The sequence below is a fragment of the Macaca nemestrina genome, assembly GCF_043159975.1.
Source record: "Macaca nemestrina isolate mMacNem1 chromosome 14 unlocalized genomic scaffold, mMacNem.hap1 SUPER_14_unloc_3, whole genome shotgun sequence".
In the NCBI taxonomy this organism is placed as follows: Eukaryota; Metazoa; Chordata; class Mammalia; order Primates; family Cercopithecidae; genus Macaca; species Macaca nemestrina.
In genome coordinates this window covers 220,377-239,590 of record NW_027257579.1, presented here as the reverse complement: position 1 = coordinate 239,590, position 19,214 = coordinate 220,377, and the positions used below count along the sequence as shown (strand labels likewise).

At 47.3% G+C, this 19,214-nt stretch overlaps 1 protein-coding gene across 5 annotated transcripts; it reads left to right on the top strand.

Moving 5' to 3' along the window:
* The first annotated feature begins 385 nt into the window (after positions 1 to 385).
* On the top strand, positions 386 to 18,056 carry LOC139361188 (uncharacterized). Of its 5 annotated transcripts, none has more exons than XM_071089664.1 (4): positions 386 to 682; positions 4,968 to 5,130; positions 5,344 to 5,483; positions 15,115 to 15,848. In XM_071089664.1, exons 1-4 carry the CDS (start codon positions 529 to 531, stop codon positions 15,162 to 15,164), a joined length of 507 nt encoding a protein of 168 aa, XP_070945765.1. In that variant the 5' UTR covers positions 386 to 528; the 3' UTR covers positions 15,165 to 15,848. The 5 variants fall into 5 exon arrangements, 4 of the variants coding, with proteins under 4 accessions (XP_070945765.1, XP_070945764.1, XP_070945762.1 ...); XM_071089663.1 differs by lacking the exon at positions 15,115 to 15,848 and adding an exon at positions 8,885 to 8,965; XM_071089662.1 differs by lacking the exon at positions 15,115 to 15,848 and adding an exon at positions 16,914 to 18,056 and having other exon boundaries at positions 393 to 682.
* Positions 18,057 to 19,214: the final 1,158 nt, after the last annotated feature.

Below are 19,214 nucleotides of genomic sequence, written 5' to 3'. Positions count from 1 at the left end.
TCCTATGAACTGTATATGTGTTAACTCATGTAATCTACCCAACTACCCTACATGGTCATAGCCATTACTGTTCCCATTTGATGAAGAAACTGAGGCACGGAGAGCTTAAGGGACATCCCCAAATCTCCAGAAGTTTCCAGTGCTGGGTTTCCATTTCCAGGCCCTGGGCTCCAAAGCGCCAGTAAAGCCCTGGGCTGTGTCGACGGTGGCTGACAGGAAACGGGACCCTTCCATAAACACACACACGGTTCTTGGTGCCCTGCCGTCGCCGGTCTAACGTTATTCTAGTAAAAATGCCGCTGAGGTGGCTTCTCTTAGGAAATTGAGGTTTCACCGAACTCTACTCCATTTTTGGCAACATGAGTTATGCTGGGGTCCCCCTTTGTGCCGGATGTTTGTGGCAGACATGGCTGAGATCGGCTTTGGCTTCTCACGGCAACCCCAGGGTGAGAGCCTGCACTCCGGTCTCTTCCTAAGTTATGGCTTGCTCAACCTGCAGAGCAAACGCCACAACCACCAGAAACACTCATGATGTGCTTCTTTACAGAAAATCATTCTGCACCTCCTGATGTAACCACGTACACCTCAGAGCACTCCATACAGATGGAGCGACCACAGGGTTCCACGGGGTCCCGGACAGCGCCCGAGTATGGCAACGCCGAGCTCATGGAGACCAGCGGTGGTACGTCCCAAAGCAGAGATGCGTTTTTTTCTGGTAAACGGTTTGTGCTGATGTCCCGTTCCGTGCCCGTGACTGGGTGTGTTTCTTCCTGGGGTACAATCTGCTGCCATTTTATCTGCTGAATAACTAACAGTGGTTCAGCAACTGAGAAATTCTTGTACAGGTGTTAAGACCATGAACAGTCACTTAGAAGAGCAAGATGAAGTTAAATGTACAACAGAATTACTGCCAGATGGGCCGATATGTTGCTTCAGACTTAGGAGGAAAAAGGGTCTTTTTATCCATGTTGGACAGAGATGTCAGCGACTTGGTAAAAGGCTCTGGCAGGGGGCTTCTCCTTCCTTCCTTGTGGCCTGGTCTTGGTATGTTCTGATTACAGCGGCCGTTTGTATCACCTAGCCCCTATTCTATTTAAGTCTCAGTCCTTCCTGGGGTCATAAAAGTCAGTGCAGAGCCTAGCAGTGAATGAAACACAATGCCCCTGTGTGAAGCCTCATGGAGCAGTTTTGGCATAGCATCATCTTGCAGTGCATGGGACTCACAGGTGGACAGGGAGGTCTATCCCAGCCCCAACAAGTAGACAGGGAGGACTATCAGAGCCCCGACACTCACAGTGGACAGGGAGGTGTACGCCCTGGGCTTAGATAATGGTGCGTCAGGGTAGCCTTCCACCCTTTAGCACAGAGCTTGGTGTTCCAAAGGCCACGAGGAGTTTCAGACCCTGGACCCCGGACATGTTCCAAGACTCTTACGTTATGTCAGATATGGAAGCCCTGCCTCAGCTTCTCCCAACACTCAGCTTCTCGGAACACTGAGCTTCTCCCAACACTCAACTTCTCTGCCAACATAGAAGAAGCATCTCGATTCTGCTTTTCTTTAAAAAAGCAATGTATTGCTATACATACATGTTTTATACTTAACTGCATATCTTAGAGTATAAACTTTGACATATAAAAATCTCCATAGTGGTTATCTGTGGGGCACAGGATTGGCGCAGAAACAGGCACTTTCCCTTTGAACTGTGATGTTTGCCTTGTTCATACTAAGAATGTGCTCGCGTTGGTTGTACTCTTTGCTTCTAAGTTTCTATAAAAAGAGAGCAGTAGACTGATGCATTCAGTGTCCTGGGAATAGAGGCTGTCCTCTGGGTCTGAGTGCTGCCAAGCCCCACCACTCCCTTGGGCGGTGAAGTCAACATTTCCGTGCCCGAGTCTTCTCATCTCAAATTGGGGAATAATAACCATAGGCTTGTGGTGAGTTTTGAGTCCCTATGCATGACTCAGAACCATTTGGCACATGGAGGGTAGCACTAGGGCATTGGTTTGCCATCTGTAGGGGGAGGCATCAGCACCACCAGGTCAGAAGTTAAGGGGTGACCCTGGACACCACGTCTGTGGCGAGGTGGGGCTGTGAGGCTGCCTGTGTGTCAGGAGCACCGTGCTTCTGTGCCCAGCTGTGTGTGCCGGGAGCACCACGCTTCTGTGCCGGCCTGTGTGTGTGTTGGGAGCACCACGCTTCTGTGCCGGCCCGTGTGTCAGAAGTGCTGCACTTCTGTGCCTGCCTGGGTGTGTGTGTGGGGGGGCGGGGAACACCACGCTTCTGTGCCTGCCCGTGCCTGTGTTCTGAGCCTGCCTGTGCCTGTGTTCTGTGCCTGCCTGTGTTCTGTGCCTGTGTTCTGTGCCTGCCTGTGTTGTGTGCCTGTGTTGTGTGCCTGCCTGTGTTGTGTGCCTGTGTTGTGTGCCTGCCTGTGTTCTGTGCCTGCCTGAACACCACGCTTCTGTGTGCGCCCTTGCACTCCAGCCTGGGCGACAGAGTGAAACCGTGTCTCAGATAAAAAGGGGGGGATTTTGTAATGGAGATAACAAAACATACGTGATTGGGCCCTAAGATGACTTTTCCTCCCAGCCTCTTGCCCGGCAGGTCAGTGTTCTGAATCTTGGCTAGCCCAGCGTTTTGCTGTCATGTGGCTTTTTATTTTTATTTTTCTTTTTTTCTTTTTTCTTTTTTCTTTTTTGTTTTTTTAAATTTATTTATTATTATTATACTTTAAGTTCTAGGGTACATGTGCATAACGTGCAGGTTTGTTACATATGTATACTTGTGCCATGTTGGTGTGCTGCACCCATCAACTCATCATTTACATCAGGTATAACTCCCAATGCAATCCCTCCCCCCTCCCCCCTCCCCATGATAGGCCCCGGTGTGTGATGTTCCCCTTCCTGAGTCCAAGTGATCTTATTGTTCAGTTCCCACCTATGAGTGAGAACATGTGGTGTTTGGTTTTCTGTTCTTGTGATAGTTTGCTAAGAATGATGGTTTCCAGCTGCATCCATGTCCCTACAAAGGACGCAAACTCATCCTTTTTGACGGCTGCATAGTATTCCATGGTGTATATGTGCCACATTTTCTTAATCCAATCTGTCACTGATGGACATTTGGGTTGATTCCAAGTCTTTGCTATTGTGAATAGTGCTGCAATAAACATACGTGTGCATGTGTCTTTATAGCAGCATAATTTATAATCCTTTGGGTATATACCCAGTAATGGGATGGCTGGGTCATATGGTACATCTTCATGTGGCTTTTTAAAACAAAACTAAGTATACTTTAAATTTTCATCACTAAGATAGTGTATTCGGCCTCTTGTAACAAAGTACCACACAGTGGGTGATTTAAACAACAGACACTTGTCTCAGTTCTGGAGGGTGAAGTCGGAGACCCCGAGGTATCATAGGGCTGGGCCTCTGGAGGTGCTGAGGGAACCTGTCCCAGGACTCAACCCGGCCTCGGGTGCTCAGCGATCCTGGATGGGGTACCTGTCACTCCAGTCCCTGCCTCCATCATCATGTGAGCTTCTCGCAGTGTCTGGGCCTCTCTCTCCTCTTTCAAGGACCAAGTCATTGGATTTAGGGTCCATTCTAACCCAGTATGACCTCATCTTAACCTGATCATAAGATGGCCCTGGCTTAAGGTGGTTCAACTTGCGATTTTCACCTTTACAATGGGTTTATCAGGTTGTAACCCCATTGTAAGTCCATGGGTATCTGTCTCTGCACAGGCCCTGCTTCCAAATAAGGTCACAGATACGAGGGGTGATCTTTTGCAGGGACACGACTCAACCCACAGCAGATACTGAAGCTCACAGTTCCTGACTCCCACATCGATCTTTGTAGAGGACTGTTAGGGTGAGGGAATGGTGGCAGGACCACTGACAACACTGTGTTTTCATTTTGGAGTTTTAGTTTTTTTTGAGGTCTCTGGGAAGTAAAGGCCAGGAGAATAATGTAAAGCCCAGTGATTTGAGCTCACGCTATCTAGGTGGTTCTGTGTGGGTTTTCTTACTTGGGCAGACTTTTCTATCTGATTAGCTCTATCCTTTTTGATTCTTACATCTAGAATAGTTCTGTATCAGGAGTCTTTTATGCTTTTTTCAGTACACCAGTTAATTCATTCAAATGAGATCTCCTCTTGCGAATTTTAACTTTTATGTTGCCTCATTTATGTCTTCAGCTTCATTATAAACCATAATATTTTAAAGTTAAACAGCAAGCTTAGGTCCAGCTTTTAAGTGTAAAGTGCATTAAAGATTTACATATGGAAAATTACAGAAACAAATGTGATGTGTACCTAAATTGCGGTGACTCCCTTAGATAACCATTGAGGAATTGTTAGTTTTCAGGAATATAATCCATGATCTTAGATTTTAACTTATTTGTTCACAAATTCAGTCAGCAGATATTTATTGCTAGACATTTTCCAGGGCTGGGATGCAGCAGTGAGCAAAACAAACTGGAGAGTTGGGTCTGAGGGAGGAGGTCGCACAGGTAGTCAGAGATGTGTGCGATGGGGTGGGCACGCTGGGTGGGGAGTGTTTTCTGAGGGGATGAGAAGTCTCAAATTTGAACCAAACTCTGGAGATGCGGAGGGAGAGGGCCGTGCGGAGGTCTGCCGGAGGAACGTCCTGAGTAGCAGCGAGAACCAGCACAGAAGCCTCAAAGCGGGGGCAAGCTGGGGTGTCCGGCAGAGGAGGTGGGGCGGACCCCAGAGTGGTGCACATGTGCACAGTGGTCTTCTGAAACCTGCCTTCTGTGGACCCCCTTCTCCTGACCCACAGTTCATTCTACAGCTTGCCTGCCACCCAAATAATTTTCCTGAGAACTTGGCAGCCAGAATGGCACAGCATCAATCTTATTTTAGATTCTTATATATAAAATTGGGCATACGCCCAGACAGCCTGCGTCTGAATTGAGGCGGAACAGTCAGGATTTCCATCATTTCTGTTCAGTGGTTTTGTCTGCATTGTTGGAGTGGATGCACCCCCTTCCAGACGTTTGCGGAACTGGAAGAGCAGACCATGCAGTGAGCAGGAGCTGGGAGGACAGAGAGAGCCGGTGTGTGCAGGACCTGCAAAGAGAGGTCAGGAGAGGAGCTGCCTTCGTAGTTTTCAGGTATTCTTGAGATTCCCTGAGAACGTAGAGGCGGAAGCAGTAGACTCGCCAGCAGCCGTTCATAAACAGAACGAGCACCCCCTAATGCGGCCACGTGGGTGGCCGGCACTGTTCCCAGGGGTGCCCAGCCTGCCGCGTGTGTGCTGACTGCACAACTGTGGTTGTGATGGCTTGTCTGCCCCTGCATATTCAAGTTAAAAACTGTCGTTGCAGGCCCACGGATGACAGTAACCAGCCCCCGGGCTGGGGCGTCCTCTCCATGCATGGGCTGACCTATGGAGTCATTCGTTTGGACTCCGAAGAGAAGCTCTCCGTGCTCACCATGCAGGATGTCAGCCTCGTGATGCCTGGAGGTGAGTGTGCGTTGCGAGCCGCACAGATTAACCGGTTATTAAATGCTTTTCTAACACACATCACCAAAGCCCACATTCCCGTGTTCCCACGTTCCCACGTTCCCACGTTCCCACGTTCCTACGTTCCTACGTTCCTACGTTCCTACGTTCCTGTGGTGCGTCCTCTGGCTGCGAGCCTCACTCCCAGTCTTCTGAAGCCCTTGTCAGGCTTCAGACATTTGAGGCAGCGTTCCCTGTCCTGGGAAATGATCAAAAAGATGGGGAAGAGCAGCTTTGCACAGTGGGGCCTCAGGCTTCTCTTCCCTGGAAGGTTTCTGGGCCAGTGCAGTGTCCACACTGGTGCTTGGGCAGCTTCGCTTCTCTGCCCCAGAGGACGTGCCCGTCCATCACCTTAAGGCACCAGTCAGAGTGGGAACAGCCAAGCTTGACTGCCCCCATGGCAGATACGTGTGAAAACCTAGGAATGTGAGTCTGTGTGACCACGAAGCCTCTTTTCAGCAGTAGAGCCCTTTTTCCAAGTCTCAGAAGCCTTTTCCACAGATGCGTGAGGAAGCACCCAGCTGCAGGGCCCAGCGTGCCTCCCACCAGCCCCACAAGGAGTGCCCAGGCACCTCCCAGGAGCCACTTTACCATTCTCAGGGTGCACACACCTGGCGCTCAACTCATGGGGTCACAGGCAGCATCAGCCCCTGGCTCTCTGGCCCCTGAAAGGGAACCTGGCTCTTTTCTCAGCTGGGGACCCCAGAGCCTGTGTCTCCTGCTGAGCCCTCCAGGCATGGGGTGTGGGCTCAACCCAGCAGGGTAGCCATGCCCGTGCGAGCAGTGCTGCCACCATCAGCAGCGGGTGCAGGACGCCAGGTCAGGTGGGTCTCAGCAGGGACCCCCTCCCCGTGGAGTCTCACACAGGCAGACCCCTCATGCCCCTTCATGGTGAGCTGCACTGGGGCCAGGCGCTCCAGAAACTCTTGCCTTTCTGTTCGCCTGGTTTGGCATAAAAGAAATGAAGGCAGCCCTGGGCTTCCCTCTGCCTCACTAACCCGATTCCCTGTGGACGCCCTCCAACATCCCCGCGGCTCTGCCTCTGCTTCCAGCCCTCCAGCCCCTGTGTCCAGCCCACTCCCTGCCCCCCAGCTGTGGCCAGGCCCCCTGGCTCCCTTTCTTTAATATTTAGTTTTCAAATAAATGGAGCTTCATGGTAAAATCTTCAAAAAGTTCTGAAGGACACAATGGAAACGCTCCTTTGTGACTGTGAGAGCAACCGCGAGCTTCCCATGCTCCCCGTCAGAGGCACCTGGGGCTGTGGGACAGAAGCGTGCGCCCTCCACCCTGTGTGTAATTTTCTGCCCTGGGTTTGGGGATTTTCTCACATCATGATAGATGTGAGAAACTGACAGAAACATGACAGATGTGATAGACTGCCTACACACGCATATTTTATATCTTGGGGTCCTTTGTCAGCATGTAACGAGCTCCGTGCTATTCTCGAGGTGGCACAGTGCTACGTTGTGGGAGCACTAAGGTTATTTGAGCCAGCCCTGTTTGGTGATTTTCCCTCTCTTGTTGCTGCGGTGCGTGACCCCTTCGTGGCAAATGGAAACAGTTCTTGAAGTGGGAGTTCTGTTTCAAAGAGAACTACCGATGTAGCTTTTACGATGATTGTCTTTTTGAAGCCTGTGAGGCTCTACACCCTGCTGAGCGGTAAACAGCAGCACTTCTTTCTCCACTCCCTTATCTGCCCTATTAGCTGACTTTTATTTTTGTCAATATGATGGGTGAAGAATCTTTCAGTGTAATTTTAATGTGAATTTGTCTTCCTGTGAGTTTAGCTTATGTGTCCGCTGTTGCACGATTTAGGCACCTGTACTCCAGCCCAGCGGGTGCTGGCTGTTTCAGGCTCTTTCTAAACAGTTCAGCTGTCACTAATGCACACTCCACCCCTCTGAAGCGTGAGGCTCTTGGCTCGCTAATCAGATCTGTAGCTTGCCGTTGGGGGGGATATAGGACGTTGTTGTTCAAAGCATCAAAGTGCTGGTGGCACAGATCATTGAGAACTGATCAGCACTGAACCATGTGCGAAGTGCTCCAGGGGTGTTCTCGGAAGGACTCACCTTGCACGGGGCATGAAATCGAAGGTTCAGATTCCCCTAAGACATTAGAGGCTTGATTTGCAGAGTTCAAGTTGCACCACAGTGCTGATGTACAAGTGGCAGGTGGCCCTGAGGTTGGTTCTGAGGATCCTCCCCAAATCTAAATGGCAGATGTTACACCCCTAAGTACAACTTGCACACTAACGTTAGAGCAGTTGAAATATTTATTGATGTTTCAGCTCTGAAATTGGACATATTGCTGCAACAGGAAAAATCAAGGTCAAGGGCTCAGTCCCCTGAGCCTGCCCCCGCTTCGCCAATGGCAAGTTTCAGGTCTCGCTTGCTTCTGGATGACCACCTACAAATCGGGGTTGCCATGTCCTTCTACTTAAGGTCAATAACGCGCCAGACTGGCTCACGGTACCTAGGGCAACACCTTTACCTACTCTCACCAGTTCTTTATGAAGGACCTGTGAACAGCCAGATGAAGAGGTGCATTGCTCCAGGCCTGGTGGGTGGGGGCGGGTTCCAAGTGCAAGGGCTTCTGGCCCTGGGGAGTGGGAATGCTGCCCTCCCAGAATGTCAAGGTTTTCCCCAACCTGAAAGCTCTCCAACCCCACCATTTAGGGTTTTCTAGAGGTGTCACTGTAGACATGGTTGATGACATCTTTGGCTATTGGGGATTGACTCATCTCCAGCCCTCTCCCTCCAGGTCAGAGGTTGGGTTGGAGACTGACAGCTCCAGCCCTCTAGTCCTGCCTTGGTCTTTCTGAACCCGAGAACCACCCTGAAACTGCCTAGGGGGCCCCAGCTCCCAGGCCTGTCCCGACTACACAAAGGCACTCTGACCACTCGCAAGATTCCAAGGGTCTTAGATGCTCTGTGCCCAGAACCAGCTGAAGACCAAATAGCTACGTCTCCTTGGATGGCACAATCACAAGCTCTCATCAGCTGACGGTCCGGGGCAGGTGTGCTGAGAGAGCTTTGCTATGGCCCTGTTGCTGGGAATCTCTGTTTTCAAGCCTTGCTGGGCAACAGACGCTCTCTGGTCATTCCCCAAGCTGATTGAATTTCCAGTCTTTTCCGTTTGATTCCACTGTTCTGGCCCAGTTCTTCTGAAGCCTCTTTCAACATCGTTGTCTCACCTGGGCGCTGAGATCCTGTGACCCTCACCCAGCAGGAGATACGGATGCCAGGATCCGGTTACCCTACTTCCAGTTGGATTGTGAAGAAGCCGGCTATAAGCCTTCCCTTCCTAGGTCTCTGTAATGCCAGAAATGGGATGTTTTAGAGTTCATTATTATTTCATTTTAGGTCGATACGAGCGACATACAAATTTGAGTTGGGCAGTTCACTGGCCAGGCACCTGACTCTTCTGGATAAGAAACAGGCCCCACACTGCCAGGACACAGAAGGGCAGCCCCTCTCCCCACAAGGTCGTGACAGAAAACCCCAGCTCCCGCAAATGCAGGAATTCTACAGATTTTCACTTAGAAGAAAATGCCACCCAGGAGTACCCACCCCGATTAATTTTCTCAAAAGTGGTTTTGCAGAGGCTCAGAAGAAAAGTCAGGACACAGGACGCCAGCCAGCCCCATCTTCCCAAAGTCACTTGCCCCGGGGTCACCCACCTGCAATCAAACTGTTAGACATGCCTTTTAATCTCAGCTATTACCAGAGCAAATATTCCTGGAGAAGCACGCATTCGAGTAGGGTGCCTCTTTCCCGAGGTCCTGGAGAGCGAGGCTTCCGCAAGTGACTGGCCAGGGACCCTGGAAACTTCACGGTTGGCGAGCTGGAGGGTAGAGGGGGCAGAACCCTAATGGTGGGTGAGTTGAAAATGGAAGAGCGTTCTTCACCTCAGTCTCCTGGGGTCTTTCCCTTCAGGAACTGAAGAGGTGAGGAGGGCTGTGCAGTCTCAGACAGGTGCTACCTGGGCTTCGAAAGCCGACGCATCTGTCCCCAGAGCTGGGCAGCCGCCAGCCCAACCCACCCTGTAATAACTGAAGTCCTTTGTCCCCACCTAGAGCCAGTCCGGGGGTCGGGTGCACACTGTACTTGACCAACCCATGCCATACAGGCAGTGCTGATGTCACTTTCCTACTTCAACGGCCCCCCCCCCAAAGTATACCTTCGGGACATTGGAAAAAAGACACCCCTTAATGTAGCCCCAAGGCCTCTGCTCTCCATGAACCTCCTGAGGGCGACTGCAGCATGGCGAGCAGGGAGCCCCGGGCTTCTTGATAAAAGTGTAAAATGAAGCTCTGTCTGAAAGGACACCCATCTGTTAGATTTGGAAAACATCTAAAGGCCGTTTGCTTTTCACAATGAGTAGACTCTTAGGAATGTATTCCAAGGAAAGGCAGAAGATATGGAGAAACAAATTCAACAAGAATATTCTTTGGAGTAATAGCAAGGGAGGGAGGGATGGAGAGAGAAGTAGAGAGGAAAAGGCGAACAGAGGAACCGGGAGACGGGACAGACACAGACAAGAGAAAGAGAAACAGAATGACAGAGGCAGAGCAGCTAGCTCGTTTTCAACTTGACCTCCTGGAAGAATCTAGCAGGATCATAGAATCCTCAGCACATCCTTGTACTAGGACAGCCAAGTTTCAAGCCAAAGTTTCCCAAACTACAAGGTAACAAATACTAAGACTGGAGAAGCTGTGCACGTTCTTTTCCAGCTCCTTTTTGCAGCATCAGCAGAATGGGGCAGGTTGCTGCGTTCATTCTAAAAATCAAAACTGCAAGAGGACTCAGCTGCGGAGATGGGGGTGGGAGGGCAGATGTTCTCTTGCTCACGGAGCTCACACCCCGGAGACGGCCAGCACCTAACGCTGCCTCCACAGGTTCCATGGAGGACACGGGAGAGTCTACGGCCATGTGAAGAGCAGATTCACATTTCTGTGGCTCCCTCCGGGGGGAGCTAAGAGCTGTATCCCAGGAGTCCTCCTCGCTCCCGTTGATCCTGCTGCCTTAGCCGTTAGCATCTCTGCCAATCTTCATGAAAGAGCCTGTTGCACCGCAGTCCAGCAGGGCCACAATATTCAAAATGAAAATTGTAATGATCACTCTTCTGACTGCAAAAATCCCAAGTCAGAGAACTTCTCTCACTAAAGAAGCCGGGCGGGGCGGGGGGAGCTGGACAGAGAAGCCGCCCTGGCTGTGGGGTGCTAAAAACTGTGACACCGCCTGGCACCAGCGATGAGGGACTCACGCTCGACCCCAGAGGGAAGAATAACAAGGGGCCACCGCGGGTCTCCCCCAAGCTTCCAGCTGTCAGGAAATCTTGTCCAATAACCCACCTTGCCATGCCACCTGCTCACCTGCATTCTGTAGAAGTAGTAATGTATCATTCACGTCCCAGCAGGCCAAGTGGGCAGGAAAATGGGGCCAAAAAGTAGAAAACCATGACCGTAGAAGGCAACGTCACGTGACTGAGCTTTCTGGGTTGTGCGTCCTTGTGGTGATAAACACAGTCCCGAGCTGAACACCAGAATGAAAACGAACCTTCCTCCGTGCTGAAGTCGGAAGAGATGTGCTTGGCTATCTGCAGTGCCTGCCTGTTTGGGCGGTGATTACTGCAGGTCACACGTGCTGTACAGGAGGAGGGCAGGGAACTCTGGAGCCAGGCTGGCCGGGTGCAAGTCCCAGCTCCGTGGCCAGCTCTGTGATCTGGGACAATTCGCCTATGTCCTCTGCCTCTTGATTTCCTCCTCTGTAAAATGGGGGTAATAGTCGCATCTATCTGAAAGGGCTATGTGAGAATTAAACGACCTTGTCAATGTAAGGGGCTGAGAACAGTATCTGTTCTTGGTGAGCAGAAGGATGACCAGGAGGTGACCAGCAAAATACCCCTTTCGAAGCCTCAATACTATTCCGTAGTGAGCAAAGACATAGGTCCTCTACGGACGAAGCCATTAATAGTCGATCCTGGCAGGCAGAGTGCAGATTCCTTCGAATCAGAAATTTGAACTCTGGCCAACGACTGCTGTACTGATTGAGTAAATCTTAGGATTTGTTGTTAAGGGTAAAGTAGTCTACAAAAACAAACAGTCTGAAGGAGTTTGAGAGGGTGTGGACTCAGCTGCAACCCCTCCTCCCAAGGCCGTTGGTCAACATCATCTCCAGCCCTGTGGAAAGACAGAAGCAGTGAAGAAAATGTCGGACAAACATTTGGTGTGTTTGTACACTTCTCCCAGAAATCCTAAATGCTTTGCATGTTTCAGCTAATAATTCCTTAAAATGGATTATGCTGACCATTTTATAACCTACTTCACTGCTCTCCTGTCTAAATCCATCCCTTTGTGACAAATGTTTTACACTTGGCTCATTTTTGCAATTGTGTTTGCTGTCTTACCCCCATGTAAAGGATAAACGTGCATGCTTATGTTGATTTGACTGAGACAGCTCATGCTAAATCTGTCTCTGTTCCTTGAATGTTGACTTGTGATGGTGTCTTACTTTTTCCCCTTGAGTCAGCAAAATATTCCATGTTACTTTGAGCAAAACTTGCTCACTAGTGTTATGGAGGGTATAAAAACAAATGGAATAAGTTTCCTGCCTTCAGGAGGATTGAAATCTCAAAGTCGGGTATGACAGCAAGGATGGGAGTCAGCTCAGTTTGCAGCTTTTAAAACATGTTGGAATCTTTCCTCTGCCACTTTTGATGGTGAGACCCTGAACCAATCACTTCCACAAGCATCAGGCTCTCCATCTATGACATGGAAGTAAAAAGAGCAATCTTGACAAAATTGTGATGACTACAGACGTGTACCTAACCTCTTATTTACCGCCTCCTGATAGAAGATATTGTAACTCATCCCATTTGAGAGCCGGTGGTGATCACCCCATCCTGTGAGATTCAAGTATAATAATTATCTGGAATCCCCCATCTTCAGATGAGAAGACCCAGCAGCCCTGACAATGTCTTCTGGAAACTGGATTTTGTTTGAAGGGTGAACTGACTTCAAGTTTCTATTTTCACGTATTGTCCTTCCTACGTGCCTCCTGGGGTTTTTCCCTTCCTCCCAATCTACATTAACCTGATGATAACAGCCAGCTATGTTTTCTAAAATTCCCCTAAATTGACTCATACCAAATACTGAATACAGTAGATTGGGAGGGTTCATTAAATCACGATAGAGCAACCTAAAGAAGGAAAGTAGACACCTTTGTTCTTAAAGGGTCTTCAGCCATCCCACCCTGGAGAAGGTTGCTGATTGCCTCTTCTCCTCAGGCAGTCTTGTTACTATGCATCCCTTTTTTTTTTTTTTTTGAGATGAAGTCTCCCTCTGTCACTCAGGCTGGAGTGCAGTGTCATGATCTTGGCTCACTGCAAGCTCCATCTCCCAGGTTCAAGTGATTCTCCTGCCTCAGCCTCCCGAGTAGCTGGACTACAGGTATGTGCCACCACAGCCAGCTCATTTTTGTATTTTTGGTAGAGACAGGTTTCACAATATTGGTCAGACTGGTCTTGAACTCTTGACCTCGTGATCCATCCACGTTGGCTTCCCAAAGTGCTAGGATTACAGGCGTGAGTCACCACACCCGGCCTGTATCACTTTTTATGCCTCGTCTTCATCCTTACAGCTTCTCCTTCCTAGGGGCCTCAACTCCCAACCCCGGAGTAAGGGTCACAACTGTCCATCTTCATGCAACACAGCTTACTTCCCCTTCTTCTCCTCCCCACCATGCCCTATGGGTTGCTTTTCTACAACCAGAATGGAGCCCCAGAGAGATCTGCTAAACTAAGTCAGTTCTCAGCCCTGAGAGAAAAATCTACTTCCCAGTTCTCAGTCCCGCTAAACTTTTGTTAAGATAAAGAAGGACCATGATAAATCCTATTGGCTAAGAGAAGAACGTTCTCCAGGTTGCCATAGGATAAGAGAGGAGGTGACAGAATCTGCAGCCATTTGGTAGAATATGTGATATGTGAATCATTCTGAGGAATACGTTAAAATTCTGTAGTCATATCTTGGAAAATGGTATTTCCAGCAGAGGGAATAATGTATCAAAAAACCCAGGCAGAAAACAAATGAGTGTGTGTGGAGAACAATAATAATGTGTTGTGAATGAAGGATTCCGTGTCATGAGTGAGAAATGGCTGACCGAAAGTAGGGAGATGCAGTTAGGAAAATACCACGGGAAGACTGAACATCGCATCAAGTGATTTAGGTGATTCTGCCTGCAGTGCAAATATTTTGGGCTCTGAAGTGAAGTCATCAAAAGGTATACGTCTGTCATGGAGGATTGGTCTAGATAGCCTCTCAGATCCCACTTGGCTTTGAGATCCTTGATTCTGGGTCACACCTGCGGGTCTGGAGGGCAGTTCTTCAGGGTCATGAAGGAAGGATTCCAGGAGGCTGAAACACGAAGGACATTCAGGTGACCACATCAAGAAATCGAGTGGGGTAACAAGAACCTGAACTAAAAGGGATGCAGTGTAAATATGAAGGAGAAAGAGGAAATGGGAAACTGATTAGAAACGATAAGTAGAGAAAAAGGGGAATATGTGATCCCAAGGTTTAGAACAGTATTTGTAAGTTATAGTCCCATAACTTCTTGCATAAACAGTATCTATGAGAGTCATTTTAAAAAGAAGAGCAAACTTCCAAGTTCCACTGAAAGACACCAGCATCTCTGTGGAGTGAATTGGGGAAAGAGAATGAAGAGGTCTGTTCAACTTTTAGACACGCAAAATGTGAATTGAATTGCATGAGTGACATCAACAGTGTGAAGATATTTAGCAGGAGCTCTTTTTTCTCTTTTTGGCCTATGGTATTTAATCCTTCTATCATCATTATCGTCCTTTCTCTAATTTAGTGTCTTTGAACCTTTATTCAAAAATCCACTACGTATATGTAACATGTTTGTGAGATTATTACTAGACCCTCTAGGAGGTTTCATTAACCCAGTTTTCTCTTATTATACCAATACCACACTATCTTGATAGTTCAGGTAAGTCCTCCACCTTTTTTTCCAAGTTGTCTTAGCTCTTTTGGGTTCTTTAAATTTCCAGACACATTTTGGAATCCGCTAGTTCATTTCTACTGAAAAATAAAAAAGTAAAATAAAATCATGCTGGGATTTGGATTGGAATTGCATTAAACCTCTGATCCACAAGGGCAGAACTGACATCTTAACAATATTGAGCCTGCTGATCCATGAACTTAGTATATAATTTCATTTATTTAGTTATCTCAGCATCACTGCGGGCTGTTCAGTGTATAGATCTTACACATCTTTTGTCAGATTTAGTCTGAAGTATTTCATGTTTTGATGTGCTATAAATAATATTGCTTTGTTAATTTCCATTTCCAATTATTTCTTTGCCAGTGTATAAAGACATAAATATTGCTTGTGTGTTCAGCTTGTATCTTGCAAACTTTCCAAAGTCACTTATTAGTAAGTAACTTCTTATTATTAGTTTTAGTGGCTTTTTGTGATTCCAGGAGATTTTCCACACAGGTGATCATGTCACCTGCAGATACAGATACGTTTACATCTTATTTTCTAATAAGAGTGCATTTTATGTATTTCAGCTTACCTTATTGCACTGACTAGATTCCAGAACAATGCTGAAAAGCAGTGAGAAAAAAGTCATCAGGTGGGATGGTAAATACAGCCCTTGTTCTTCCATTTTGACCTGAAGCACCCAGTGTGATCATTTTGTCATTTGATTTTTGTGAGGACTTTTTGTTTCCATTTGTTTCCTTTATTTTTTAAAAATACACTATCTTTTAGGCAGTTTCACGTTCACAGAAAAATTGAGGGAAAGGTGCAGAGAGTCCTTCTATATGCCTTCTCTTCCCCCACATGCACACCCTCCCCCACTAACAACTCTCCTGCCCAGAGGGAGCATTTGTAACAACTAAAGAACCTACGTTGACATATTGTCACCCAGAGTCCACAGTTTACATGAGGGCTCCGTCTTGGTGCTGGTTCTATGGGTTTGAACAAATGTGTCATGACATGTATCCACCATGATGGCATCGTACACAGCAGTTGCACTAAAATCCTAAAAACCTCATCTCTCCCTCTTCCCAACACTTGGGAACCATGGATATTTTCACACCATAGTCGGGCCTTTTTCGAAATGTCCTTTAGTTGGAAGCTTACAGTATTTAGTCTTTTCTGATGGGCCTCTTTTGTGTAGCTGTGCATGTTTAAAGTTCCTACGTGTCTTTTCATGGCTTGATAGCTCACTTCTTTTCAGTGCTAAAGAATATTCCATTGTCTGGATATATCACAAGTTAGTTATCCACTCACCTAGTGAAGAACATTTTGGTTTCTTCGTTGCCTCCAAGTTTGAGCAATTATGAATAAAGCTTCTATAAATGTCCATGTGCAGGATTTTCTGTGAACACAAGTTTTCAACTCTTTTGGATAAATACTGGAGTGCAATTGCTGGATCACATGTTAAGAGGATATCTCGTGCCCATCAATGATACAGTGGATACACAAAATGTGGCACGTATATACCACGGAATACTATGCAACCATAAAAAAGAATGGGTTCCTGTCCTTTGCAGGGACATGGATGAAGCTAGAAGCCATCATTCTCAGCTAACTAAAAGAGGAACAGAAAACCAAACACCGCATGTTCTCATTCATAAGTAGGAGTTGAACAATGAGATCACATGGACACAGGGAAGGGAACGACACACACGGGGGCCTGTTGGGGAGTGGGGACAAAAGGAGGGAGAGCACTAGGACAAATACTTCATGCAAGCAGGGATTAAACCCTAGATGATGGGTTGACAGGTGCAGCAAACCACCATGGCACATGTATACCTATGTAACAGACCTGCACATGTATCCAAGAACTTAAAAATTAAAAAAAAAAAAAAGTAGAGTTGGGTAAGACAATGTGATAATTTTAAAAACACTAAACATGTCATACCCACTTCCCCACCTCCAAGTGCTTTCAACAGCATGCCATTGCTGTTATTAAGAGAATAAAGCATCTACCATCATCTCCCAGCCCCTGCCTGCCTGCCTTCATTCTTGTCTTGTGCCACTTTCTCCCGTGCTTACTTCCTTGCACGTGCCTGTTTCCTGCTGCAAGAGGCATTCTGCATGCACCCCCATCTCTGTTTAGACCGTGGTGTTCCTACACTCCAACCCCCTCAACAATCAACCTCTACTTCTCTCCAGACTGCAAGGGGATCATACCTTCCAGAATGCATCGATTTTCTACCTCTTATCTCAAGATACACCAGGTTCTTTTACAGCATAAATTTAGAGAATCCCGCTTCCCTTTCTTTGGTGCGCTTTCCTCAATTCTTCATCAGAAACCCATTCGAGTGATTGTCATATTAGTGTCCATTCTCCCCATCAGGCCGCAGGTTCGTGAGCAGGGGCCACGGTCATGTTGGTGAACCATGGTATTCTCAGTGACTATCCATGTGCTTACAAAGTATTTGCTGAATGAGTCAATGGGTCTGCAGTTCCAACCAAAGCTAGAAGCTTGACTTTGGAAGAATGAAAGTAGATGACATCGCCAAAGCAGACCCTATAGCATGAGAAAAGAAGGGAAGAACGGAGGCAAAGCTGAAGGATGAATATCGGCACAGGAGTAGGTGAGAGTTCCAGAAATGCTGGGTTTTCACGTGTTTTTATTTACTTCATATCTGTGTTTCCGTCCCTGTGTAGTGTGACCCTCATATCCCTCTCAATTACTACATTTCTTTACTGACGAGGACAGAGGTGGTGCATGGGACACACTACTAACCAGCATACTCTCTCGGACTTGCAAGAAAATGTAGGAAAACAATCTAGAAATGGTATCTCAGAAGAAAAAAAAAATCAAAAATATGAGAGTAAATGTGGGAAAAAAAATCAATGTTTAAAGACAACTTCCCAACATATTTAGGAATCTCTGGGACCTAAAATTTCATCAGGACTCCCCACACTTATTTTTACATTGCTGTGTCTGCGCGCGCGTGTGTGTGTGTGTTCAACAGAAATCTACAAAATAAAAAAGCTACTGCTAGAACAATGCTACTACAGGGGAGAAAAATGTAATCTTTTCTTCCACCCATCTTAGCTTCATTGGCTGGGGTTCCTATAACCATATGAACCCCATAAAAAGCAAACCGAGGCTTATTAGCATGTATATTTCATATATACATGGGAGATACACAGGGAATGAGGGAATCTCAAAGAGACAGCTCAGAGCTTTCTTTTATATAACATCTTCAACAAGGATAATCAATGTTTATAGAAGTGCCAAGACAAAGTAAAAGGACTTTGGGTCATTGGGGGCAACAAATTGTGGGAAGGCCAATAAATGATAGATTTTTGTGTAAATTCCTCTGGTGCTGTTTCCCGAACGATAAGGGTCTGAAGTTGTCTGCAGAGATTGACCTGCGTCCTTTCTGGCAGAGAGGGGAGAAAGGGCACTTTTTTCTTTGTATAATATGATTATGTTGTGTGCTTTTCAGAAAATAGAGGGAAGGCCAGAGCGCTTCTTAATTGCCTTCAGCTCAAATTATTTTAGCATGGAGTGTTTTCTCTGCACTATTCCTGCTGCAGATATCTTTAAAGGCATCAGTCGCATCCTAAACACTACTTGTGGGGAAATATTGAGCAGAACTGGAATGAAATATATAATTCAGTCCCACAGAATCTGAGCCACAGGACACAGAGAACTGCCTGGGAGTCAAAGCAGACAGTGAGCAGCTGACATTCTAAGAGGTTCCTTCCAGTAGGTCGGCGCATAAACTCAAGTTCTTTTCACAGATTTGTCTGTGTTTCTTTTGTTCAAAAAAAAAAAAAAAATATATATATATATATATATATCCCTGTAGCTAAAATGCCTACTTCCTAGTGCAAGAAAAACAACATCTGGAGCCTTTGGCAGAAGCAGCAAAGACCCAAGCAGCCTGGTGGTGTCCGGCGGGGACAGCCCACGAGATCCATCAGCATGTGGCCCTGCCAGCCGCCACCAGTAACATGTTTACATGCTAATGAATGTCAGGCTCATTTAGAACAAATTTGCATCCATCAAAGTCAAACAGCGAGCAGAGCAGCACATTTTCCTGTGTGTCAGTGGCCCCTGAGATACCAGGGAGAACTTTAATTGCCTGACCCCTTCAACTTCCAAGCATCCCAGAGAGAAAAGGCAGACCCCAGGAAAGGACTGTGCTGGAAACTATTTGTTCTTACAGATGTCCGGAGTAGTCTTGCGACTGACCCAAAGACTCCCCTCTAAGGGTGGGGGATACCTAGGGTAGGTGAAGTTGAATGTGCTGCCTTCTAAGACCTTCCTTCTAAGGGAGGGTGGGGGAGACCTAGGGTAGGTGGAGGTGAGCCGTGCGGGCAGGATCTTTCTTCTAAGGGAGGACAAAGTGTGCTTTGCTAGACTCTACCCTTGAGTCTCAGCTTGGCCGACCGAGATGGGAGCAAGTCACTTCTATCCTATCATTCTGGGTGTCCTCATCTGTCATGGAAGCTTTGGTTCGATGAGCTTAAAGTCACTCCAGTTGCAAAGCTGTGTGACTTGTAGATACATGCCAGTGTGAATGACTCACTTCACTTTAACAAGTTGCACAGATAGCCAGGCTTCTCCCTTAGATCAGTCAGGAGGCCCCAGAAGACTTTGTCACAGACAAAGAGGTGATTAAAAGGAGTCACTGAC